Source organism: Strix aluco, chromosome 27, assembly GCF_031877795.1.
Source record: "Strix aluco isolate bStrAlu1 chromosome 27, bStrAlu1.hap1, whole genome shotgun sequence".
NCBI classification, from domain to species: Eukaryota; Metazoa; Chordata; class Aves; order Strigiformes; family Strigidae; genus Strix; species Strix aluco.
This window is the reverse complement of record NC_133957.1, coordinates 1,085,392-1,111,154: the sequence shown is the minus strand read 5'-3', so window position 1 is coordinate 1,111,154 and position 25,763 is coordinate 1,085,392. Positions and strand designations below refer to the sequence as shown.

Here is a 25,763-nt window from a genome sequence, read left to right as displayed (position 1 = left end):
CAAGACCTGCCGTGTCTTGAAAAGTAGGATTTCTTCAAGTTCTTCTTTTAAAACTGTCAGAAGAGAGAAAAGATTAAGGGGAGGGGGAGGAGAGGGTTGAAAGAGAGGAACAGTATTGTGATATCTAGCGAGATGAGGAATTACTGAAGCAATGCAACACCAGTGCCGGCCTCCTGCCAGAGAACCTGTTCTGTGAAGCTGGCTGGAGCGGGTCCATCAGACACTCTGAAATGAGCAGGAAGACTGAGCTGGTGGCTCTGCAGGAGAAAATTTCTCATGTGTTGGGATGAGTTAACATTTGAGTAGTGAAGGTGTTAGCAGAACTTTGTGTTGGTTGGGGTGGGAAAACTGAGTTTGGGTAGCACAGTGAGGAAAGTGGTGGTGTGTGGAGCTGATGAACTGGGTTGTAGTGGTGATGGGCTTCAGTCTGTCCTAATGTACTGGTTATCTGTGGAAGCTGAAGACGTCACTACGCCTGAGCTGATGGTTGCCGGCAGCAGAGGTGTCCAGGAAGGGGAGCCTGTTCCTCTGCTGCTTCAGTAATCAGCAGCTTAGCTCACTCTCATGTGTCCTTTAAAAAACAAAACACCAAAAAACCTAAAGATTCTGACATCCCATTTTGAGACGGTAGGAAAGATCGTGACATCCAAGAATCTTACGGTTGCTTATGGCAGAAGGGTCTTGAGTGAAGAGAAGCTGAAGCTTTGCTTTCTCTTGACAAGACTCCCATTTCCTTAGCAGGGCCTCCTCAGCGTGTGGAGGCACAACCGTGCCTGGCTTGGGATATAGATAAATATAGGCCACAACTGAACAGAAACAGTTGTAGCTGGGAGAAGGCCAAAAGAATGTCTCAGCAGTAAGTGTTTGTGTTTGTAATTTCTTTCCTAGGAATGAACAAACACTAGCACCATTTTCAAGCTAAATTGTCAGCTCTCATTTGCTTTGCTAATGCTTTCTTTGTAGTGCTGTGTCTTGCATCTGTGTAGAGAGGGGTTGTGGTTCTTGGGTGGTTTTTTCAGCTATCTGGGAGGCTTTAGCACACCAAATGTCACAAAGTGTTTAATTTATGGAAGCGAGGTTGATTTACCAGGTTTATGTAGCAGGAGTGAATGGTTCTTGAGATTGCAGTCCTATTGTCTTGGTTCTTTTCCTGTTGCAGTAATTTATGATACTCAGGGAGGAAGTCCGTGTTTATGTTTGGATCTAGCTGTTTCCATTTCCTGTAGATCAGCAGAAAAGGAATAGGGTGAAAGAAAATTCCTCTCTTAGTGAATCTGTGGTTTCTATCTCAGTGGGTTGATACCAAATTTGGACACTGTATGACCAGAGAGAAGAGGCTTTATACAATAAATTCGTTCCACTCGTGCGGCGTATTAAAGGGACACTTGCTTCCAAGGCTTGAGATATCAATTGGGACACAATTGTTGTGGTTGTAGTAACTGGATCATAATTTTATTGAGATGACTTTACACCTGTCACCCATGCCTACACACAAGCTTTTTTTGAGAGTCTTAGTCCCTGTGTCTTGCTGGAGCTTTATTTCAGATAATTGTTTTCTGTTTCTCACCTGCATGGGTGCCTATCCTTAAATAGAGAACTCAACTTACCTGTTTCTTCTAACCTTTTCAGTCCCTACTGCCTACTTCCCCTTCAGCTGGGCTAGTCTAAAAATTTAAGCATTACTGTTTCTATTCTGTAGGCAGGTGCTTGAGACTGTCAATCTGTTTGTTAAAATAATGGTTGGGTTTTTTTATTTATTTTTTTGACAAACTACATGGAAATTCAGCAGTGGGAAGACGCAGTGCTGCAGGGAAGTCCCAGGAATTTATCACCCTTGTTTCTGTTGCTTGAATTTTGCTAGTTGGACCTTTCCTGCTCTTGCCAAATAGCATTAGGCTTTTTATCTTCTTAGTAGCTTATGCTCCAAGAATCCTTTTTTCAAGCAATAATGTAAATGATCTGCATCGCTTGGTAGTAAGTTTGCAAATAGTGTTTTGGCCTGAGTTACCTTCTTATTTTTCAGTAGTATCCCACCTCCGCTTCAGACTTCCAAATCCAGGTCCGTGAACCGTAAGCCTTGCGTTGAGTGAGGCTAGGTTTGTTTTATTGGTAGGGATGATATTGTGGAGCGAGCGATTGGAGAGAGTTCTTTCCTTGCCCATGCGTAAAACAGAATGTGGTACTTCAATTGAAAGTGCTGGTATTTGCTCATGACGTGCTGGTGTTCCTTAGTAATTCCAGCAATTTTCTGTGGCACATGTTTCATTACATATAGTGTGTAACCACCAATGTCAAGAGTCCAATTAAGTCTTGTGGAGAAATTAATCACGAAATAACAAGCTACAAACAAATCTGTGGGTTGGCTTAGAAGGGAAAACGCCTCCCCCTTTCTGCGCAGGTTTGTTTTTCCTGAAGTGGCAGTCACCCTGGTCTATTTGCTACCCAAATGAACAAATGTGGAGAATTAAAACTGCCTCTGAAAATGGAGAGGCGAATCTCAGGAAACGTGGTGGATTTTGTAGCTCCTGCAGTCGATCAGAACGTTGTTACCCTTTTGGCCTGTGCTCTGTGTATAGCTCTTTTTTTGAAGGTGTACTTTTCTTACCCTGGCAGCATACCTTTCTTGTGAGCTGGATTAATTTAACTGAGCTATGTATTGCAATCGAGCATTAAAATTAATGCTTTGCTTGGCATTTCAGTGCTTCATGGATATTCTAATTTTCAGTTACTGGATTTGTTTGGACTTGTTGGGGCCTGACTCAAGCATAGTGTAATAGGAGTGAGATAAAATTCTGAGTGCAAATGCACGCCCTCCACTAAGCAGTGTAAGTGCCCATTTCAGCTTCAAAACTTTTAGTCTAGGTGTTGCAGGTGACACAGGGATTTGACTGTCCAGCACAAGGGAGTGAAGCCCACTCCCTTTCCAAGCAGTTCAGTACTGCAAAATCACCTTTATAACCAAAATGGCCAGTTAGCTGGAATGTTGTAGCAGAGGCTGGTTGTGGTGGGAGGGCTTAGTGCCTAAACCCTTTAATCACCTTTTCTGCTGAGGCCCTCCAGGTTGGGTGGGAAATGTCTGGCAGAAGGATGCTGTAAGGCAGCAAATAGTGGCCTGTGCTCAGTGTCTAGTACTCCGTTGCCTTGCAATAATCAGGCTCCCAGCAAAGAAAACATGTCATTTGTGATCACTAGTTTCTTGTCGTAATACAAATATGGGCTTAATTTTAGCTTGAGAGGTAATATCAAATAATTCTGTTTTCTTATTGCTATGTGTTTGATCACTTCCAATCTTTCGGCCCCAAGAGATAAGAGGTTACAAGTGCAGGTCAGGCTACAAAAAGGCTTGAAATGCTGCAGGGCTTTTTGTTTTAATCCCTTCAAGGTTTCGGTCTTTCTTGTGGTTCTGATGTAATGTGAGAAATTAAAACAAAAGACGGCCGCCAGATGGTACATCTCCAGGATCAGACAGATTGGTTTTTTAAAAAAGGGAAAAGTTTACTAATACTTATTTTCTTCTGGAGTTTTTGCTTCTGTGGAACTCGAGCATGCTCCTACTAGTAGGCAAACAGTGGAATTACAGCTACTACCAGGTTAAAAACCCCCAACCCCCAGCTTGCTTTCACTGAATATCAAATAGACATGAGTAAAAGTCTGATTTTCTGGATCGCAGAGTGTGCTTGCTGGGCAGTAGTCTAGAAGTTGACTCTGCTCATCCTTGCCCCAGTTTTCGGAGGTGCCCTAAACAGCTCCTGCAGTGGGCTCACTTTATTTGCTAAAAGCTGTTCTCCGTTTGATTAGTTTAGGACAAGGCTCTGAATTTGCACTTTCCCTTTGCCCTGTTGTCAGGGAATTACTCCGTTTTGTTAGCCTGAGTTGGCTGTGTGGTTACAGAATATTTTCATGCACTTAGAGTTTCCCTTTTTAGGTTTTCATTGCTTTGATATTCCATTTAGATAGCTGTTCTGATTCAAATTATCACGTATAGTGTATATCTGATCCCAAGGGAAACTACAGAAGGTCTGTAACACGGAGGCTTTGAAATCATCATGTACTCGCATTTATTTGGTTTCAGGTTTTCTTCAGCATATGCATTGCAGTGTGCAGGTGAAACCTTCAAATCACTGAAAAGAAAAGCAGACAGACCTCAGACAGAAAAATGAGGACATAGTTAAATGAGTTTTTCTTTCCTTGGTTTTAGGGGACATCACACAAAAGGGGTATGAGAAGAAGAGAGCAAAACTTCTGGCTCCGTATGTTCCACAAACCCAAGGTAGGTACTTGTTTCAGCCGGCTTTTTGCATAGCCTTGACGTTACAGGGATCTGTGGAGTGAAGATTCCTTTTGCCACCTCTGAACTATTCCGTTTCATACGTGTTTCCTCAGCTATCTAATAGTTACACTGCAGAGACTGCATGGATGCCGTGAAGTCATGGGCACTATTTTGTCTCTAGTTGGCTTGTTCACATTGAACTCCAGGGATTCCTGGTAGTTCCAGAGCTGTTTGGTGGGTCTCTGTGGAGTGCTGTGTATGTTAACACTTTGTATGCCTTGTCTTTATCTCCCACATACATAAATCATGTCCTACTCCCTTGTCCACTGAGAACTCAAGGGCTTGGAATCAATCGTGAAGTGTGAGTTCCTCAAGAATCATTCTTGAAACCTCCTTAAAAATGGCTTAACTGCAGAGCTGGCCTGTCCTGCATCCTCCTTCCAGCCATCTTAATTCTTTGTTGGAGAAACATTAGAATTTTCATAATTTGTTGGTTTATTTTACCAGAGTAGCTGAATTCATGTACTTTGTTTACATCTGTTTCTTTTGGTTCAAAGATCCTTAGCAGTAGAGCTGATTGTATGTAGGATAATTATATATAATTGTAAACTGAAGGACATGGCTGAAAGTATGCCTAATAATTATTATGGGGATGCTTACCCAAAATAATTGCTCTGCTGATATGCCGAGATGTTTAACCACTAAAAACTAATGTGTCTGGCTCGTAGCAGTTTGGGGAGTGAATGGGTATGACAGGCAGTCATGACTGGACTTACTGTAATTTACTGAGACTGAACTACTGCCAAAAAAAATTAAAAAAAGAGTGAAGGCTAAAAGTGCATTTATTGACCATCAGCACTGCATCCGTTGGGGAAGGATCGTATGGGGGTTTTTTTCTGCTGAAATTACAGCAGTTCACTTCAGGCAGTTGCTTGAGGAACATAAAAGGACTCTGCTACTGTCATGTGGTAACTTCTAGACTCTGCCCCTCCAAAACACTTGGTGGTTGCATTCCTGGTCTCCTCCATCCCAGTTGTTCCTCAACTTTGTTTTGCTTGCGTATTCAACTAAAGCTGGTGCCTGTTCTCTTGTCCAAGACTTACTGCCATAGCGGGTGCTTTATACGCAGCAGAAGAGCCCATTCTGTCTGAGCCAACCCGCCAGGGGTAGCGCGGCAAGCAAAAATTGGTATTTAGCCTTCAAAGTTGAGATTTTGTTACAAACAGCTGAATAGTGTGGACTGCCTCCCGGAACCAGGATGTGATAGGAATCTCTGAAGACTGGGTTACTACCTTTGTATCAAATCTGTGTCTGTTATTTAAAGAACCCAAAAAGCAATACCCATGACTAACCCCTCTTCGTGGTCTTCCTAAGCAGATAATTGTTAAGCAGGTTTTGCAGTCGCACAGCCCAACGTGTGTACCAGTGGCGATCTTGAACCTTAGAAGGAAATGTGGCTCCTTTCGTATGTTCAGGTGCCTCTTGGCACACTTGCTTTTGTCCCGGAGTCCGGTGGAGGCTGAAGCTCTACAAGTTGCTTTTCATCTGGCAACATGATCTTGTGTCCCTCACGCCTGTCACTTTGCACATGTTTAGTTTGTTTCAGAAAACGTTGTTTAATTAGGAGGGGGGGGAAAAAAAAAGTGTTTGGCAAGGCTGTCTGTAGCCTTGCTATTTTAATTGTCACACGTTTGAAAGCTGCAGAATGAGCCAAAGTTCAGGAAGAGGCAGAGGCTGATAGGTCACCAATTAAGATGGCATTTTGACTGCTGTTCTGGCTCAGCCCTGCAGCTTTTTATATATCTTATAGCCAGCTGCCCCTCTATCTAAGAATCTCCTGCTGTAAAAACCCTCTTGAAGTCGTGCATGAGGGATTCAGAATCAAATCACCTTGTTAATGAGCAGAAAATTCATTTAGTCCACAACAAAAAAAAAAAAATAGTATTTACTCCTGCATTTAGCACATTGCATTTCTCAAAGCACCTTCCTGATGTTCGCTCGTGTATCGTCTCCATTTCGTAGATGTGAAATGAGAGGAAAGTGGGTATGATGACATGTCAGGGCATGTCAGCATTATAATTTGGGAGATTCTTATTGCTAAGTCCGTGCTCCATTCACATTGCCTCTGGGAGCTTGCCTCATTATTTTAGAGTTAAGGCAACAGTGTTAATTACCTAAAGATACATGTTTTCCCGGTGCGACATCCATTTTTGTAGCTGGAACTCACGGAGGTGATGGAGCTGTGATACCGGCATTGTTTCTCCCCTGTTACGTGCTGGCTGCTGCACAAAAGGCTTTGAAGAAAGTTTTTTGAGCAGCTTCCCAGGTTGTGCACGTTGAGTAATGCTGCTGATTTCAGTGCTGCCGGAACCAAACCAGGGAGGGCAGGCGTGCTCCCGTCACGTTACACGCCTGACAAACCACCACTGCCGGGGCCGCCCTGCTCTCGTCTCATCCGTGGGCTCTTTCTGAACGTCTGTAACTGCAGCTCAACCATAAGTCGCCTTCTGAAACGGCCTGGGGTCTCAGCGCTTTGAGATGTTGCTTTTTTTGGAGTAACGCCGACGTTTTCACCCTCAGAGTCAGTTGTGAGGACCGAATATTTTTATGCCTATTTTAAAAGATGCAGTACAATGCTATTTTTTGCTATTTTGAAAAAAAAACGCTTTTTGGAAGGACAGATGAACTGCTCTGCTGCTAAGAGATGGTGTAGTAACCCACCACCTCTTAAAACTAGTTTTTGCTGCAGACTACAGGCAGACTTCTGCCCAGGGAAAGAGTTCCTGTCCATATTAGTTGCTGCAAACCTGGAAAAGCATTCACAACTTTTTAGCTCAAACAATGCAGACACAGGAATGCCTCCTGCCAAAATTAGCAGCCCTTGCACATAGACTGTTGGCAGAGTACGTTTTCTTGCTATTTAAGATAATGCGTTCGGTTCCTCTGCTAATGTGTGAAGGAAATTATATTCATTAAGCACTGATTCACTGTCAGAACCTCTTTATATAACTGCTAGAGTGCTCTTGCTCCTGTTTCCTATTCTCATGATGATGAAAAAAAAGAAAAAAATTTAAAATTTTCAATATTGGAGTACTTACTGTTTTTATTGAAAACGTAAAATGAATGCGATGCGGTGGGTTTTGTATTTCAGTACCTCGGGGAAAGGTGTTAGAAGACAGGAGTAATATGCTTGTAAACCTGTTGAGATTGATTACATTTGAAGCTAATTTAATTGATCTGTGAAATTAAGCTGATAATGTACATTTTGTTGGTTTTTCTGCTTCATGTTACTCATGGATAGCACGAGGTGGGAACACAGATTCTGTTACTGTAGCGTTTCATTTCTTTGAAATCGTGGCACGTTTCTTCTTTGCTTCCCGAGTGGGCTGTCATAGATTTCCTGTCCCAGAAGAGTCCTTCCTGCCACCCAGTGTGTTGTGGACTGCCAGTAAGTCAGCAGAACTCTACTGTGAAGTTTTGCCTTTTTATTTCTTCCCCCCGCCCTCACCCCTGTCTTTCAGCATCATGTTATTTCAAATGAGAGCTAATGTGGAATAGTAACCAGTGGTAAAACAGCTTTGTCTAAACCTGTAAATCATGCACACACACTCCAGCTTAGTGTTGTTTAGAGAGTTTCACCCATTTACAAGATATGACTTGCAGCTACCACAAATGGGGAATTATTTTCTTCCTTATTCAGTCTGAGGGGTATCACAATTGCAAATAAAGCTTGTCACTTGACTCTAGGAAATAAATTTCTCCATCTTTAAAATAGTAGCCAGGACTAAATCAATGGAGCACCTGAATTCTTCCTTCACGTCTTGTACAGGGCAGAATTAAGATCCATCTAGCTAGTAACTCCTGCAGAAGTCTCTGAATCTCCTAAATCTGGTGAGTTCTCGGCCCTCTCAGCCCTGGAAGACGGCAGCGATCACACTGAGCTGCTGCAGCCCTGCCTGCTGCTGAGCCAGGCTGGCCCCTGTGTTCTGGAAGTGCTGCTCAGGCTGACGTGTAAACCCTAGCTACTGGAGCTGGTTATTTACATGATTTTTACAGGCATGTAGCTTGAAAAAATCATCTTGTTATAAGGAATAGCCAGTCCAACACTAGCACTTCAGTTCTGTATGCAAACCAGCAGAATAACAGGTTTGCCTGCTGCTTTTCTTCTGTCAGCTGAATCTAGCACTTACTGTCCTTGTTATTAATGGAAACATTTATCCTCGTTGATCATACATGATGCTGATAATTGTGCTTTTAATCTAAAAATCTTTTTAGGAAAAAAATCTCTGATTCTCTAAATCATTGAACCTCTTCTGTCAACAAAGCGTAGGGATCACAAAGCAGTTGATTCTGCTTTAAAACTAAGGACAATTAAAAAATCCGTAGCATCCTTCAAAAGCAAATCTAAAATAATTTATTCTTCATGTCCCTGTAGATTCAGATCCTGCCAGCAGAAGCTGCAGCTATAGCAGGATTATTATAAAGAGAATGCTAAATAAGTCACCTATCACCTGCCAGGCTTAGCTCGCTCACGTCGCTTTGTTGTACAACCATTTGTGATTTACTGCAGCTACACACTTTTTCCCTCATCTGTGCCTGAATGCTTTGTTAGGCTGCTGTAACATGTTATTATGTCATAGCAAAATGTTTAAACAGAGAGCTTGCTCTTGGTGTGTCATGTCACTTACAGACACATTTGATCCCTTTGTAAATGGAATGTCATGTTTGCCTTGTGATGTCCCGCAGAGCAGATGAGATGCTTTTGCAGGACTTATGAGACACAACTGAATATGAATTTAATAATTCATTTTAAATAGTGTTAAATCTGCTGCTGACATCTAGTGGGTACTTGAATTTGTAAATACTCAAATGATCAGAAAGCATTAAGCTTTTCTCAGTCTGTGAAGTTGTCTTGTCTTTGGATCAAAATAAAACTCTTGGTTTTGATTAAGGCAGATACGTGCTACGAAGATGTTAAACTCGTTGTCAGTGAAGCGTGTTCCAGAATGACAGGAAGGGGACACAAACACTGATTCTTTCAGATGTGGGTAAACTGAAATTTTGAATTGAAAAGTCTTGCTCTGAAGTCCAGGTCTTCTGAGTACCAGGTCCTGCAGCTAAACTGCAGGAGTCTCTTTTTCTCTTCCATTCTACTTCTTGTGCTGCTGGCTTCTTTGTGCAGGCAATGGTTATGTTTGGGTAAGCCAATACAGAACTCTGTGTTATATGTTATGATATCCAAAAAATACCAGTGGAAATGGGGAGTAGTTGTTTGTCCCCCTAATATGGTTTGAGAATTTCTGGCTAGCAGGATATGTTCTTTTCAACTAAAGGTTCTAATTCTTTGACATGATAGTTTAAAGAATCATTAATACAAGCTCAGGATCTTGCCTCCGTTGAACGTTGATGTTACTAAAAAATTGAGTAGGAGGTGAAAAGTTTCAAAAAGGTTTCCAGGTCAAACAGCAATGCTAGGGGTTGAGAGAGAACTTCTTCCAGGGACGCGGGGCCCCGTATTCTTGAATTTTTTCCGAAGCGTGTAATGCTGGGTTGAGTGGGTAGTCAGTCTGCTGTAACGTTCAGTTAGTACTCTGCTCTCTAGGATGTTGGAAGGTGTAGGAGATGTTGAAGATTTCTGCAACTAGTTAGGTGTGATCTGCTGGTATTGTAAGTTCCCTGAGCTTGAGGCGCTTGCCTTAAGTTGTTTACCTAAAACCACACACTAAGAAAGTGGTATAACTGGAATTGGAGTCCAGGATTTGTGGTTTCCTCTTCATTTCTCTAACCCTTTGGTAGTTTGTGAGAATTCATAAGCGGCGCATATTTAGATGAGACAATTGCTCTTCTTTTTGCATGACTTCAGGTGACAACCTGAAGGTAATTACAGCTATATGACCTTTTGTTTTTAGTTTTTAAAAAGTTCCCACTGACACACAGGTTCATTTTAGAATTGAGACTCCAGTAGCAACAATTCTAGTGCCCCGTGCTGAATTGTGTAAAATGACAATTTCTTATCTATTTAGCTCCCTGTATTCATGGAAAAAGCAAACTTTTCCAGGATGATAAAGCCACTGACTTCTTGTCACACTGAAAGGAGCCAGAACCTGGACAACTAGAGGTCTACTTGGTTTTCTAATTAATGGGAACAGCAGAGGCTCTTGCCGCTGGTATATTATTGGTTTTCCTGTCAATAACATGCACTGGCCAGTGGAACACTGAGTAACAAACCCAGCTTCTCGACGTATTTTTCTATGAGTTTGCTCTTCTCAACTTAATTTGGGATAATGACTTACTGCATCAGTCAAACCCCTTTACTCGTTGTGCCCGTAGCAGCGGTGTCTGCAAGGAGTCTGGTGTGAGTGACGATGACGTCTAAAAGCAGTTCCCATATATCCCTTTACCACACGTTAAACTGAGAATTCTCTTCTGTCTTAATGCAGTAATGAGAGTATGGTGCAGTCCTGTTCCCATTGGAACCATGGCAAAATCGGGAGCAAACAATACAGATACCGGATCACAAAACATTGCAGTTCATTGCAAATGGCCCTGTGGAGTGTGTGGAAGTGTAGAACTTACCTGCCTTATCTACTGGTTCATGTATCAAGACTTATCTGGATCTTATCACCTTTGCTTTTGGATTATGTAATGGATTCTTTAAAGGTGACCTCATCTCCCCCATCACTGATAGGTTACTTAAATTATGTGATATTGAGTGTTATGTCACCTGCTTCAGATTTGTTGTAAATTGTCTCTTACTTCAAGTGCCTAACAACTCCTTAAAAAGAAAAAACCTGGAAAAAACTCTTAAGAGTAAGGTCAAAAAAGGGACAGGTATTTCTTAATTGCTTAGGGTATAATTGGACAGATGTATTAATATACTAATTTATATTAATCCACTTCACTACAAAAAAAAAGGAGGGGGGAAATCCTGTAATTATATGCTAAAAGGGAAAAGTATGGTCAGAAAAAGCTACTCTTGTTTCCTGCTCTCGGACAGTTGTCGACTGTTTTCCAGGGGTTGATCCAGCGTTACAGAAGGAATCCAGAACTCAGATGCCCGCTCCATCGGCGACTCCAGCCTCAGCATCATCATCCTCCTCCTCATCCAAATTTCACCGAGCTCGCTCAGGGGGAGCCAGAGATGAACGCTATCGATCTGGTAAGGGCCGGGGCAAGACTTCACCTGGGATTCCTGTTCTTGAGGAAGAGTGTACTGTGTCCTCTCAAGGAATCAAGCTTATGATTCATCCCTGATGGAAAGTCCTGCCTTGGTGGTTCTATATGGAGAAACATCAGACTTGTAGGACTGCAGCTGCTGAATCAAAAAGAACGCTAAGTAGAAAAAGCAAATAACTTTTTGACACCTTGATTTTCTGGCTTGAATGCAACTATTCAGTGCGAGTCATTCACAGAATGGAAAGCTTCTTTTAACCATGTCTGTAGGTAACCAGATTCAGTGAAGTGACAGGTAATAATTTGTTCCTGGAATTAGTGACTCCTGGGCATATCTGCTCTAGGAGCTTGGAGAATGAGAGCTGGCTTTCTCAGTCTGTGCTTAAAGTGTATCCAAAGAGCAGCAGAAATGGCTGACTGGCAGCCTGCTGATTTCCTTCTCACTTAAGGGAAGGAGAAGGTGGCAGCACCTATTTTTTTTGTTTCCACCTGGTTTTGTTTTTCACTTTACATTAGCAAGATTTAAGTATTCTTTTCAACAGGGGCAAATAAAGTCTATCAAATATACCTTCTGTGGTAACACTGCTGTCTTACACCACCATTTCATAAAGCATTAGAAGAGCCTAGTTTTCTGGTTTTTGGAAAAGCATAATTAAAATACATTAATCCGAGAAATTAATGTAGATGAGCTCTCCCTTGTCATAGCAGTTTTTTGGTAAGTTGTCTTCTCATCACCAGTGATGTATCTTCCTTTAAAGAGTTCTGGATGTTTGCAGAGGGATGGAAGCCTCAAGTCCTAGCCTGTTTCAGTTACTAATCAGCATGTATTTACAGGCACAGTTAGTAACTTTCAAGATTTACATGAAATCTGCATCCATTCAGGTTTTTGAACATAAGGTTTTTCCTAAATCAGACAACTGGCTCAGAATTTGTCAGTTTAGAGACCAGAGTTGCACCTGGGGCTGTATACGCTGTTAGCTTATGTGCATGTTTTAAATTGCACACAAGCATATTTTAGAATAATCTTTGGTTGAGGGGAACAATCTGGTAGGGTTGGAGTTTTTATAAAAGTTGCTAGAGACACAAGAATATAATGACTAATCCAGAAGATTCCAGGATGAAAAACCTGGCCCTGCTATTAGCTTGCTAACTTCAGAAACCTCAGGTAGTTTCCCTGTTTTAAAAAAAAAAAGAGATGTTACTCATGAGGTGGCAAAATGTAGTTGTTTGGGAAGGTACTGTAGAACAGGGGGTTGACGGCTAGCAGTGGTTGCACGTGTGTAAGCCTTGTGTGTGGTTCTTCCTCCTCTACTGTTGTAAAACTGAGTACGTGACCTTCTGTTCTGCAGATATCCACACAGAAGCGGTTCAGGCAGCGCTGGCGAAACACAAAGAACAGAAGATGGCCCTGCCCATGCCAACGAAAAGGCGGTCGACCTTTGTTCAGTCGCCGGCCGATGCCTGCACTCCCCCAGGTTCGGTTCTTGCCGTGTGTGTGTCTGTGTGGAAGCTGAGGCACACGTTAGTGACGGCTTCCAGATCAAGAGGCCGCGATCGTCCAAGCGGTCAAACTCTTCAGCACCTTCGTCGGTGCTTTGTTACTCCTGTAGCTCTTGTTGTCGTGGAGCTGCTGTTAGGGCTGCAAAAATGACTCCTGGGAGTTTTCAAAGAATCAATTGGCAAGAGCTGAGCAGGCTTTCTGGACTGAGGCTGCTTCTTTTGCTTCCCTCACACCTATTTCAGTTGCATAATTCACATTTTAATTTTGTTAAGGTTTAATGCTCAACATACAGGAAAAAGATTTGCAGCGATGTACATTTCTGGGCAAGGACCTCGAAGGGGTCCTGCGGGATTCCATGACTTGCAGGACTTTTCCTTCCTAATCCCTCCCATGCAATGGCTGTGGCAAAATACCTCGGATAACGTGGTGTCTGTTGTGGTGCATGTGCATCAGATATTATTAAACCTCTCTGTTTTCCAGCAGCTGCATGCACTGGCTTAAAGATGAATATGTGTCATTTTCGGCAGTGACTTCTCTGTTGTCTCTCATTGTGCAGAAGCATCACAGTCGTTTGGATTGATGAAGTCATCTCAAGATTATGGATTCATATCTCATTGTGAATTCATATCTCTCTGCTAGGCCGCTTCACTCATAGCTATTCTTTTACCTCCTTTTTTCTTTATACTTCCTTTTTTCTTTTCCTTTCCTGGGGGCTAATGCATGTTCTCGGTGTCTGCTTGGGTCTCAGCTTTGTACTGACTTGTCCAGCACTACAGCACGTTCTGAGCTGTAGGTACTACACAAAGGTTTGCACTTACAGTGTGTCTGGAGTCTTTTTCTTCAGCTCGTGACTTCATTCTACTTTGGCAAGTAGGTAGAACGTGATTGAATAGTTTGATTTACAACTGGAGTATAGGCAGGCAATCACTTCAACGAACACGTAAATTTTAGACCAAAACCAAACTGGGTGTTTTGTGTGTAGCAGTGTACAACATCAGATATCGGGTAATGGGTGCTTTCTGCATGATAAATAAATAATTAGTTCACAGCTTTAAGGGTAGACAAGGTATCTGTTCTCTTGGAAACGCAGGATGCAGTTCCTTCTTGTAGTTTTCTGGTTTGGTTTGGGGTTGGGTGTTTTTTGTTTGTTCTCTGCAGTTGAAAGGGACCCATTTAGAATAACCAGACAAAAGCATTTTCTGCGTGTGGCCTTGGCACATTTGTTTCCCAGTGCCTGCATTCTGCTTTGTTCCTGTGAATTTTCAGTTTTGACAACAATACTGACCCCTCACTTTCCATTTCAGAATTACCAAAGTTAGGCAATACAGCATCTGATACTATAGAATATGAATGGAAAAGTAACGAGAGATAAGTTAATAAACCTGGAGAACCCAGGGGAAGGACACTTGTCTGAGGAGGTGAATCTTTCGTGTGCTTTAAGCAGGGGCAAAGCACCAGGGGTAAATGTGTTCACACTGGAGATGTCTGCTGCTTTAACTTCTGTTCTGGCCGATGTAACCTTGTTTGACAAAGCCTGTGAAAAGAAGATCTTCATTTTTACAAGCCTGTGCCATTGATATGTGAATTGGAAAGAGAGCATGTTCAGTGCAATGTGCTTTTCCCTAAGCAGCTAGATTTTCTTTTCTGCTTCCACACAGACACGTCTTCCGCATCCGAGGATGAGGGGTCGCTAAGGCGCCAGGCTGCTCTTTCTGCTGCATTGCATCAGAGCTTACAGAATGCTGAGTCTTGGATCAACCGATCTATTCAGGGGTCATCCACATCTTCATCAGCATCTTCTACACTTTCCCATGGAGAAGGCAAAGGGACCAGTGGGTCACTAGCTGATGTATTTGCCAATACTCGAATAGGTAGGAGATGGGTATCAACAGAAAAATTGCTTCAAGTTCAGATTGTATTAATAAAGCTGGAGTTGTCCATTGCCTAAGGGAAATTCGGATCGAGAGTTTAGTTAGTTTTGATGGAACTTGCTAGAATTTGTTGGAATTGCACCATCACGATGCTTTTTTCCTGAAGAATCTCAGATTATTGAGGTGGTTGAAAAAGGGGAAGTGGGAAGCAGGAGCTTATCGAAGTAGAAAAGACTCCAGGGTCTGTGAGAGTACTGAGAGGATCGGTAGGCACAACTTCCTTGCTGTATACTGTGTTGCTTATGTCTACGGCTCTTTGAAGCTACTGTGTGTACAAAGCTACCGTATGCAAGTAGCATTTGGCATCTGTGTCCTGATGAATGCCACAGGGGTGTCTTTGCCTGTGGAGTGGGGGAAATGCTGTGTTTTAACATTCTCATTTTGCTATAAGCCCTAATGGTTTCTTGTTTGCGTTAGATTAAAAAAAAAAATAAAAGAATGACCAAAACCAGCCATATATGTGAACAACTGAGCATGTCATTGAAAAAAATGGTTATAGCAGAGTAAAGATTTAGCACAGATCTTTCATGACTAGTCTGAGACTAATCAGAGCATCTAGGTATTGAGAAGACGGAGCAAAATCTACAGATCTGGATACCCCAGGCTCAGTTTTTTGAGGCTCTGAGGTGCTCCTTGCTGCTGATGCTTGTTTGAAATTGCAAAGTTTGGTTTTGCTCTGTGTATGTTTGTCTTTTTTTACCTGCTGTTAGGGACATTACTGCGTCTTAGGAGATGTCTGTATTTTGTGTGCTCTCTGCTTTTGCTTAACTGGTTTGGGGCGAGCAGTGCGTAGAAGTGCTGGTGTTTTTAACTGTTTCACTTAATTTTTTTGTTATTGCTGTTATTTTTGTTTGTTTATTTGCTGGGATGCAAGTTGTTTTCTGAAATGGAAAACTGGGGAAATTGCCCATAAAATGTAGTCAACGTAATTAACATGTCTTTGAAGCAGAGAGGCTGGTTTTAATTGGAGCCTACAGAAAGCCACGATACCTTTTGTAATGAATTAAGGTAATCTAGCTTTTAACCTACAGAATGACTGCTATCTAACATAAGGAGTATTTTATGCAAAACAGAAGTTTTAAATCTTTGTTGGAATTGTATTTGCCATGTAGATGCCACATTCATCCTGTGTTAACACCTAATTTAAATAGGAACTCTCACATGTGCCATTTTATACATCTCTTTGGAGAGAGCAGTATGAAGTCCCGCAAATGTTCGGAGGTGTACAAACCCTAGGTCATTCCTAGTGATCTCGAAGTTCAATAAATGAGAAATACTCCTTCCCACCGTATTTCCCGAGGTATGCAGAAATGGATTTTTTTTTCTCCTCAGAAAGAGGGTTGCAGAGAATCAACCACGAGAACCTTTCTGTGGGAATTATCCAGTATCTGACTTCCTTCAGACTCTCTCTGTGCAAGCTAACGTACAGTTTCAAAATTGTTTGGTTTTTTTCCTTTGTAAGCAACAGTTGCTGGTTCTGTTAAGCTAGAACAGAATATTCTTGCCTTATCAGATGATTGAACCTACTGTGTTGTATAAAGAAATCCCATGTAAGCAAAATTGCTTATTTAAGAGAAAGTTAATGAGGGAATTACTGAAGTATGCAGAGTTACTTGCAGGTTTGAAGCTTACAAACTCATCTGAAAAGCAGAACAGTGTCTTGCAACTTAAAGCAAAAGTAAGACGCGGCTCGCTCTATTCATTAGATTTTAAGTTTTTATTTAACTGCTGGACAGGCTCATACTGTTTAGCCACTGAACTGGAAGAAATTTAAACCAACTGATTTTTTTGCTGATCTGCTTTAGTCAGTAGCCTACCGCGTGTTTTGTTTTAGAAAGCCCTTACTGACAAAAAAGTTAAATAGTATAATTCTAGCAAGAGAGATTACTGCATAGGTGATGTAGGTTTTTGTTCTGGGGCTTTGAATATTTCAGAGCTCATGTGGATCTCAAATATATATATTTTTTTTTTCTTTTTACAGTGCTGAAAGTCAAGAGATTTAGCTTGATTTGAAGGTTAGAGACCAAGAATAGGAATTCTGTTTTGGTGAACCACTTTCCTGACCTGGACAAAGCCACTCATCCTGTGCCTTTGTTTTCTGTTTTCCAGAACAGATAATGTGCACCTCCTAGACCTACTTAATGTTTAGGAAGCGGTGTGTTTAACATTAATAAGAGCCATTCAACCCATTAAATTCTTAAGATTGTTGGTAACAGGTAACTAACACTTTGCTTGTTCCATCTGACAATAAAAGGTATATGTTAATTGCCATCTCAATTTTCTCCCTTTTTTTAGAAAATTTCTCAGTTCCCCCAGATGTCACAGCAACTACCTCCTCTTCCTCAGCACGCCCAGCAGCGATTGACCTTCCTCCTTCAGGGATTGTGAAAGGCATGCACAAGGGATCTAATCGCTCGAGTCTCATGGATACTGCTGATGGTATGGAAGCTTTCCAGAGTACCCAGAAATCAGAACAGTGTTCAGGTTGAGCTGGGAGAACGAATCCTGTGACTCAAGTTGATCCCATTTAAGCACTTCACAAATTTGAAATGGTTATGGCATTAGCATGAACACATTCCTGTGCCACCGGTAGGGCATTGGCATTAGCACATTCCCAAGCTGCAGCAGTTACCTTGCTCTGTACTGAACTGGAGAAGATCATGGGAGAGATAATAAGCTTTTCTCTACCACTTTTTAAGAAAAAAAATATTACAAACGCCTAGGTAGGCTAATTGTTTTTAAAAGCTTTTGTCCTAGACTCCCCCAAAGGAAAGGTAAGATGAATGAAATGATGTAATTCTTGACTATAACAAACCGAGGATGCTCACTCTGGGCTGGCTGGCGTTGTGCAGAGGGGAAGCGTTAAGGCTGGTGGTGGTGCCGTGTCCTCCCTCTGCCAGCAGCTGGCACGGACCTGCCGGCTCTTTCACAGCCAGTGCAGTGTGTCAGACAGAGGGAAGGCAGCCTTTGGAAGGGGGAAATGCTTTAAAAACGAGTTTCTGTTACTGGCGTTTTCTGACCACTGGGTTAATACAACACTGATGTCATCCCGCCTCTAATAATGGAAGCCAGTAGTTGAAGGAGTGGGCGCACCGAGGGAAGTGTCCTGGTGTGAGGAGGTAAGATGTAAATGTTAACAGAGCTCAAGAACACTTTTATTAGACAAAATCTTTCCCTCCAGGTGTTCCTGTGAGTAGTAGAGTCTCCACAAAAATTCAGCAGTTGCTTAACACCTTGAAAAGACCTAAAAGGCCACCCTTGAAAGAATTTTTTGTGGATGATTTTGAAGAAATTGTGGAAGGTAATAGCACCAAATAATTTTTTTTTCTTAATCGTTTATTATAAGTAGACAGACGTGCACGGGCTGAATTTATTTATGCCATTGCTTTTGAAGTTGACTCTGGTTTGCTGTTTGCAGCTGGCAGTAGCCTTTGTGAATAGTCTGATACAAAACCAACGTTTGAAGTAATTGGAAGTACTTCACTGTACTGCCGAGCTTTGAGTGGTTCCTCAACACTAAACTTCTTACAATAACTAAAACTTATTAACAAAAATATTTTAAATAGATTTTTAAAACCCCTTCATTTGCTTAGGCTACTTTAATTATTTCCCAGAAGGGATTGTCTTTACTGGTAATTTCATTACAACCTTATTTTGTAAGATCATTATTCTTGTCTCCAAACCAGCGTTACCTTCCTCACTAGTGTATCAAGTACCTTTTAATAGCACCTTAGGAGAAGTCTGTGTTCACAGTGGTGTTTTGTTCTGTGAGGGCTTCCTAGGAAGTGAAATGTAATCGGCGTTGTTAAACCTAAAGGCAGTGAGGAAAAGCATTTGTTTTCAGCGTGTCTTTCCAGCTTAACTGTCTGGTAGTAAATGGGCGAAGATGAACTGGAAATATTATTGAATTTTCTTCAGTTCCACAGCCTGACCCAAATCAGCCCAAGCCAGAGGGCCGCCAGATGACACCGGTGAAGGGAGAACCCCTGGGAGTTGTTTGTAACTGGCCTCCTGCCTTAGAAGCAGCACTGCAGCGCTGGGGAACCACACAAGCGAAATGCCCCTGTCTGACAGCACTGGATGTTACAGGAAAACCAGTTTATACCCTCACGTATGGTGAGTTGAGCCCTGACTTCCATTGCTAAACTGCTCCGAAAGAGCAGCAGTGGATAGAACACGGGGGTGTTGGTCTTAGTGTGGTTGCAGATACCTTCCTGGGTTTTGAGAGCTTTGTAGACAAAGCAGTGTCACTGAAACAGAGGACGTGACTGCAGGCAGTAAAAGCAGTCAAGAACAGCAACATTCTCTTGTGTGCTGCGTTGATTTGGAGTTGTGCAAGTCTCTCTTCTTTGTGTTCTAGGCAAATTGTGGAGCAGAAGTCTCAAGCTGGCCTACACACTGCTTAATAAACTGGGGACCAAAAACGAACCCGTGTTAAAACCTGGAGATAGGGTAATGAGTTTGGGACTGTCTGATTCTCCCTCTGAAGTAAAAAGAGGGTTGGGGGGGGCTGTAACTCACCACAGACGCTATAATCTTGTTCTTTTAATAGCGAGACTCTTATCCCAGGGACAGGCTATTTGGGAAAGAAGCTTCTGTGATTTTTCAGTCCTGCTGGCTGCTCTGTAAGCAACTTCTTGGCTCTGGACTTTGAAATACATCTAAGGAAGAGCACTGCACCTCTGAGAGGAATACAGAGTTTTAGATCTCTGTGTTCTGGCTGTGTGTGCATCTTCATGTATATGGGCACAGAGGGAACGCTGACGTTACTGCGTGGGGAACTCATGCACGTACATACGTTCTGTGGAAGAAAGAGAGCTTAAAGAGGCCTGTGGTAGAATGGGAAATAACACACAGTTTTCTGACTTTTAGTCACTATAGATCTGTACTTTGCAATTTTTCCTTGTATTTCAACTAACAAAACATTTTTGTGAATTGTAGGTAGCCCTCGTTTATCCCAACAATGACCCAGTCATGTTCATGGTGGCATTTTACGGCTGTCTCCTAGCAGAAGTCATACCAGTGCCTATAGAGGTACCTCTTACCAGAAAGGTAACGTTGATGGAACTTAGAGGAGTGATAGGCTGATGTGGGATGAAAACCAAGTCAGACCATCAACCTCTGAAAGTGTTTCACAGCATCCAGCCGCTGCCTTAGCAGCTCTGTATCAACGCAGTGGGCAAGACCTTTGTGAACCTGGAATAGCTCTTTAAAAATGGAAAAACATATTGACCAGGGAGCTGTGCTGAGTAGCTGCAAGTGGTCGATTCACCTAAACGCTGTAGTCTTCCGGACAGATAACACTGTGAATCTGCCCTCTGATCCATGGGAAGGGGGTCTCGCCTCCAGCCACGCTTAGCATCTGCCAGTCCTTGGACTTTGCTGGAGACTGAAGGTGCTGAGTATTTCTGAAGGCTTTGAGACACTTTTTGTGAATATTTGCTGAACGAAGTGTTTTCTTTACCCTTACCAGAATTTTTGCAATATTGCCATATTATTGCTATACCAAGAACTGTCTAAAACTATAGAATTTCATAAGAGGAAACAAAAGAAAGAGGGTAATGGCAAACGTATGGCAAGAGAGGTGGTAATGAGATGGTAAGCTGGTCTGGTAGCACTATGGGAGTCACAGAGCTTTGCTTTCATTTGTCTGCAACGTGACAACTGCTATAGCAACCAAAGACAAAATTAAAACTTCTCCCAGTATTTGCCCAATCAGATTTCTTAGCGAGCTACCTCATTTCAGTGTCTTTATCGTTGTGCAATAGAAATTAGTTCCTAGGGAAAGAGAGGCCTTGTTATTTCAGTGTAATTATACATTTTGCTTTTTTTGCCTCATGATTCCTCTTTGAAGCATCTGGGCCTCCATTAATGAAAATAAATGGTGTATGCTCGATGCTTAAATGCTGGGCATGAGCACTTGTTTTCTGTGGCTTTCACATCCAGTGCATTCTAGTCTTGCCAATGTGATATTTGTTTTGTATATTTGGATGAAGAGTTCCCTTTGAGAATCACCAAATTTCTCTGCAATCTGTCCCCAGTTACATAATCATTTCCTTTTTGAACAAAATGAATTTAAAAGACTTGGTATGCAGAAGATAAAGTAGCCCTTCTGCATTTTTCTGATGGCTTATCATTTTCCTATGGACTTTTATTGGCTTGTAGGTATGTCTCCATTTTCGCCCAGCAGGCCTTTGTGCTACAGCTCTATCATCTTCCAGAATGTGTCAGTACATGAGCTTGGCAGGGGCTGTGCTCGTCCCTACCAGACAGCGGTTGTCATTTGAGTTTCAAACCATTGTCAGACACTGAGTGTGGGGGGAGAAAGAAGAACCAAAGGGAAGAGTGTTTGTGGGCATGGGTTGTTTCTTCTTTTTGCTCCCCATGTGATCCATAATGCTGCCATCCAGTTACCAGAGCGTTACCAGACCTTGGGTTTTGGTAAGGGGAAAGTTGACATATGTCATCTTTAAACGGGAATGACGTTTTTCCCCCTCCTCCCTCAGGATGCTGGTGGTCAGCAGATTGGTTTTCTGCTGGGAAGCTGTGGCATTGCTTTGGCCCTCACCACTGAAGTTTGTCTGAAAGGGCTTCCAAAAACCCAGAATGGAGAAATTGTGCAGTTTAAAGGTTAGATTGATTCTATACTTGCTTCTGATTGTACTTTTTCTGTAGCTGAGCTGTCTGAAAGCAGTAGTCAGACATCTGAATGCATTTAGGGAGGCAAAGGGAGCAACTTTTCTGACAGCATCACTTAACTGTTGTAGGTTTTACACACGTGGTGTAGATTGATCCGTGTGTCTGACACAATTGCTTTGTTGTTCTGGAAGTTGCAGTGAATCCACCTTACAAGCCAGGGTTGTCCTCAGATCCCTTTGGTGGCATTTGGCAGGTTCAAAAGCACTTTTATTAATGATACAAGCAGCTATATTTAGAAATACTGCAGGGATCTTTCCTGAGTAGAGGAAGTACCTTGTTGCCCACTGAACTCCCTGATGAGAAACTAGATGAACCTTCTGGCTAGTAGCTTGGCTTGGCTTGGTATTTTCCTTGTGTAACTGAACTTGGACAAATGATGGGGTTTTAGTATATTCTTGCAGAATATAAATCCCTCAATAAATAAACTGATTTTAATATTCCACTTTAATTTTGGCTCTAGGTTGGCCCAGACTCAAATGGGTTGTGACAGATTCAAAATATCTCTCCAAATCTCCTAAGGACTGGCAGCCCAACATCTCAGCTGCAGGAACTGAGCCAGCATATATTGAGGTAAGTAGTGAAAGGGGAATAGAAAGTAGTTTCCGTGAGCTGAATTTAATGTTCTAATCACCAGAGAGATAATACTTTCACCTCGCTACCTTAAGCTTCCCAGTTTCTAGCTGCTGAAACAAGTCTTTCACTGTGTACAACCTGCTGTGAAGCTTATTTTAGTTTTGAATATCTTTGTGGCCTTGAGCGCTGCTCAAAATTAATTGGAGAACACTGTTCTTGTTCCAGAAAGCCAGTAATTGAGACAACGGAGCTCTCTGAGATAGCGTACTTGATAACACAGATTTCAGAAACTACTTAAGCATTTTGAGTTTTCTGTTCTTCCTAGCAGAGTTTATTTTCGTTTGTACGCCTCAGTAAGGCAATTTCTAGGAATCGCAGTGGTTTAAGTAGTAACAGCAATTTGGCTATTCTAAAATTACAAAAAGGCTTTTCAGTTTACTTGTGGGAGCAGCAGGAGATGTTGTGAGAAGTAGTAACAGTGAAACACACACACACACGTTCAGTTGCCATCTTTCTCTCGCGTCTCTGGAGTTATCTGAGCACGTTTGCCACCTGAATAACTGTTCTCAGGGTGAACCTCGCCGATACCTTTCTACAAGCAGGTACTTCTTCGAGTATGTCTCAGCAGCTTTAGAGAAACAAAACTTTATTTAATATGGATTCTGTGATTTTAACTTCCTTCACGTGTGGGATCCAGAGTTACACCCTGACTTCTTTTTCCTCTTCTGTAGTACAAGACGAGCAAAGAGGGAAGTGTTATGGGTGTTACAGTGTCTCGGGTCGCCATGCTGTCTCACTGTCAAGCCTTGTCTCAGGCCTGCAACTATTCTGAAGGTAGGTGATGTCACAGAAACAGCAAAGGAATGAAGGTTCAGCAACGTCATTTTTAGTGGCTGCCTCATATGTGTAACAGCTGTCTATGAGTAACCAATACACAATAGTGTCTACTTAAAAAAAAAAAAAAGTGGGGGGGAATTAAGAACCTCCAGCTTAATTCTCCCCCAAAAGTGAAGACTATCTGTAATCTTTTCCATCCAAAACTACATCATTTTCATTGTCATAGTGAAGAGAAATAACAAGCGGGATTTGCATCATGTCTAGAAAGTGAAAAAGTCTGTTCTGATGAATCAAAAGAGGAGCAGATGAATCAAAAGTGGAACATTTTCCAATGAGGTTGAGTCTTCCTCTCACTGTGCTGATCAGCCACGAAAATGTCTTTCCAAACTTCTGTTCTTGACGGTGTGTGTAAACACCCAAGCACCTCTTGCTGGTTCTGTACTGGTCGCGTGATGCTTCTTGGCCAACCCGGCAATGGAGGCTGGAAACTGCTGGTGGGAGTACAGAGAGTTCTGCTGGAGGATATGGTTTTAGTCTGATCTACCTTGTAAATCAAGCTCATTTATATATCCACGACTGAAACTTTATTTTTAGAGCCGTATGTCATAGTACTTTAAAATGCAGAGTTTGTCTTTTGGAAGCCATCCCTTTAATTTCCATTGCTTCTGGGAGTCAGCACTTGAATGATGCTCTCTGCTCTCTTCCCCTGCTACTGCTCTCGCATAATGAGGTTAAGACCCTTTTTGTTCTACTGATGAACATTACAGGCTGGAGTGGAATTCTCTTGCAACTTTCTGGGATGTGTTCCTTCTCTTAGATTGATGTTCACTTGTGTTACTTTGCATAACAAGAAGCTCTGACTAGTAAAATGTATAATCAGACAAACAAGGCTCTGCACTTGCCTGCTCCGTGTGTAGCTCTGGAGCAGATCTGACCGTTCAAACATGCAGATTCTACCATAAATAGTGGTCACAGCTGTCGGGCACGTTTCACTTAAAACTACAACTTTTCTTTTCCCAGGTGAAACGATAGTGAATGTTTTGGATTTTAAGAAGGATGCAGGCTTGTGGCATGGCATTCTAACGGTGAGTTGAGCCTGTAAAGACTTTCTGAAGCGTTTCATAACTCTCTAACTGCAGCATTTGAGAACAGGTAATGGTCCTCAACCATGTCCAGTCAACCATCCCTGTCCCTGCAAGATCTGCAGTTCTCTGGAGGAAGTGTAGAAGCATCCTCAGTAAACTTACGTGAATTCGTGGTGGGGTAGGGATCGATGGGGAGTGAGGGCAACTCCTGTTTCTGCTTGGTAATAGGTTTTGTGAGCCCTTTTCTAAAAATCTTTTTTCTGCTTTTCAGAATGTAATGAACAAACTGCACACTATCAGCGTGCCCTATTCTGTGATGAAAACCTGCCCACTCTCATGGGTGCAGAGGGTTCACGCCCACAAAGGTAACTCTGTTCTACAACTTTAGCTTGGAAGTTCTCAGGATAAATGGGTGAGGGGTGTTAAAATCCCAAACGCCTTAGAGCCTGTCTTCTTGGTCTTCCATGACAAATCTCAAGGGCCAAAACTCTAATTTGTTTCTAAATATACACAAAGTCCTAATGCCTTGTGAATGTCGGGGACCTCCTGACCTGTGTGCTTGAAGCCGGCGCCTTTTATGAGACCGAAAAAATAGTTGAGCACAGCAAGATTCACTGCTCCCCAGTCCTCACCGGGGCCGTTCAGATGGCGATGATGATTTCTGTGCTCTGGAGGAGGGGCTGCAATAGCGACAGACCCTGGCTCAGGTGGTGGGCAACTGGCCTGCGTGCCACAGCAGATGCTATTGTATGTTGGGGTCTGCGGTTACTGCAGGCTCAATTAATTAAGGCTTGCTTGCTTCAGTGAGAATTTTCTCATTTGAGAGTGTTGGAGTGTGTATTCATATGAAAATGACTCATGCAAAGCTTTTATTTGTCCTTATATGGGGTTTTTTGTGTTGGTTTGCAGCAAAAGTTGCTTTAGTCAAGTGTCGAGACTTGCACTGGGCCATGATGGCCCATCGAGACCAAAGAGACGTCAGTTTGAGTTCTCTGCGCATGCTGATTGTAACTGATGGTGCAAATCCTTGTGAGTATGCACATCCTGCTGTTCTCGGGAGAGGGGGTGCTCGGCTAGTTGTCTCTTAGGCTCAAGCTTAACTCCTTTCATAGATAGTTCCGAGAAGAGTTCAGTTAGGGCAGCTGTCTGCTAACACAGAGCTGTGGGTTGTGGTACTTGAGCACCAGGACAGGGGGTTTTCTGTGCTTTCATCCTGTGAGTAGGAGTTGTGAAAGATACTGCGGAGTAAGAAACAGGAGAGTTGAATGTAAAACAGAACTCTGGTAGATACAGGGAGATTGGTTTTAAATTGCTCACAGGGGATAAGGTAAAGGCTTTTAAAAAGAACTTTGAAGGGGGAAAAACCCTGGAAAAATCTGTGAGGAATGCTGTTGGTGAAAAGGATTAAAGAATGTTTGTCTAGATGGCACCAACTGGGAGGGATACTTGGAATACCTTCAGACCTGCTTTGATTGTGTGTGCTGCATGGAAACAGACCCTACACGTGTGTGCTAATTGCTGGAGGTTTGGAAAGTATTTTAAGCCTGTTGTTGTACCGTGAGCGTGTAACAACTCTGAAGCGAACTGGGGGAGGAAGGCAGACTTGTTCAAGAGGACGTGCCTGTTCCCAGGTCACGTTCAGTAGGCACTGAAGCACCTTTGGCTGGTGTCTTGGAGGATGTACCTGGGGTTTT

The 25,763-nt window shown here is 42.4% G+C and overlaps 1 protein-coding gene across 2 annotated transcripts in view; it reads left to right on the top strand.

Moving 5' to 3' along the window:
• The window catches only part of DIP2B (disco interacting protein 2 homolog B), a 68,772-nt gene that overhangs the window by 25,154 nt on the left and 17,855 nt on the right, over positions 1-25,763 (top strand). For both annotated transcript variants that reach the window (XM_074807752.1, XM_074807753.1), the window contains exons 2-16: positions 4,199-4,270; positions 11,286-11,429; positions 12,793-12,918; positions 14,603-14,815; positions 17,171-17,314; positions 18,057-18,176; positions 18,794-18,991; positions 19,236-19,327; positions 19,817-19,927; positions 21,382-21,505; positions 22,035-22,144; positions 22,879-22,981; positions 24,005-24,069; positions 24,341-24,434; positions 24,979-25,098. In XM_074807752.1, coding sequence (XP_074663853.1) covers positions 4,199-4,270; positions 11,286-11,429; positions 12,793-12,918; positions 14,603-14,815; positions 17,171-17,314; positions 18,057-18,176; positions 18,794-18,991; positions 19,236-19,327; positions 19,817-19,927; positions 21,382-21,505; positions 22,035-22,144; positions 22,879-22,981; positions 24,005-24,069; positions 24,341-24,434; positions 24,979-25,098 — 1,836 coding nt within the window. The remainder of the gene's footprint in view (positions 1-4,198; positions 4,271-11,285; positions 11,430-12,792; positions 12,919-14,602; positions 14,816-17,170; positions 17,315-18,056; positions 18,177-18,793; positions 18,992-19,235; positions 19,328-19,816; positions 19,928-21,381; positions 21,506-22,034; positions 22,145-22,878; positions 22,982-24,004; positions 24,070-24,340; positions 24,435-24,978; positions 25,099-25,763) is intronic.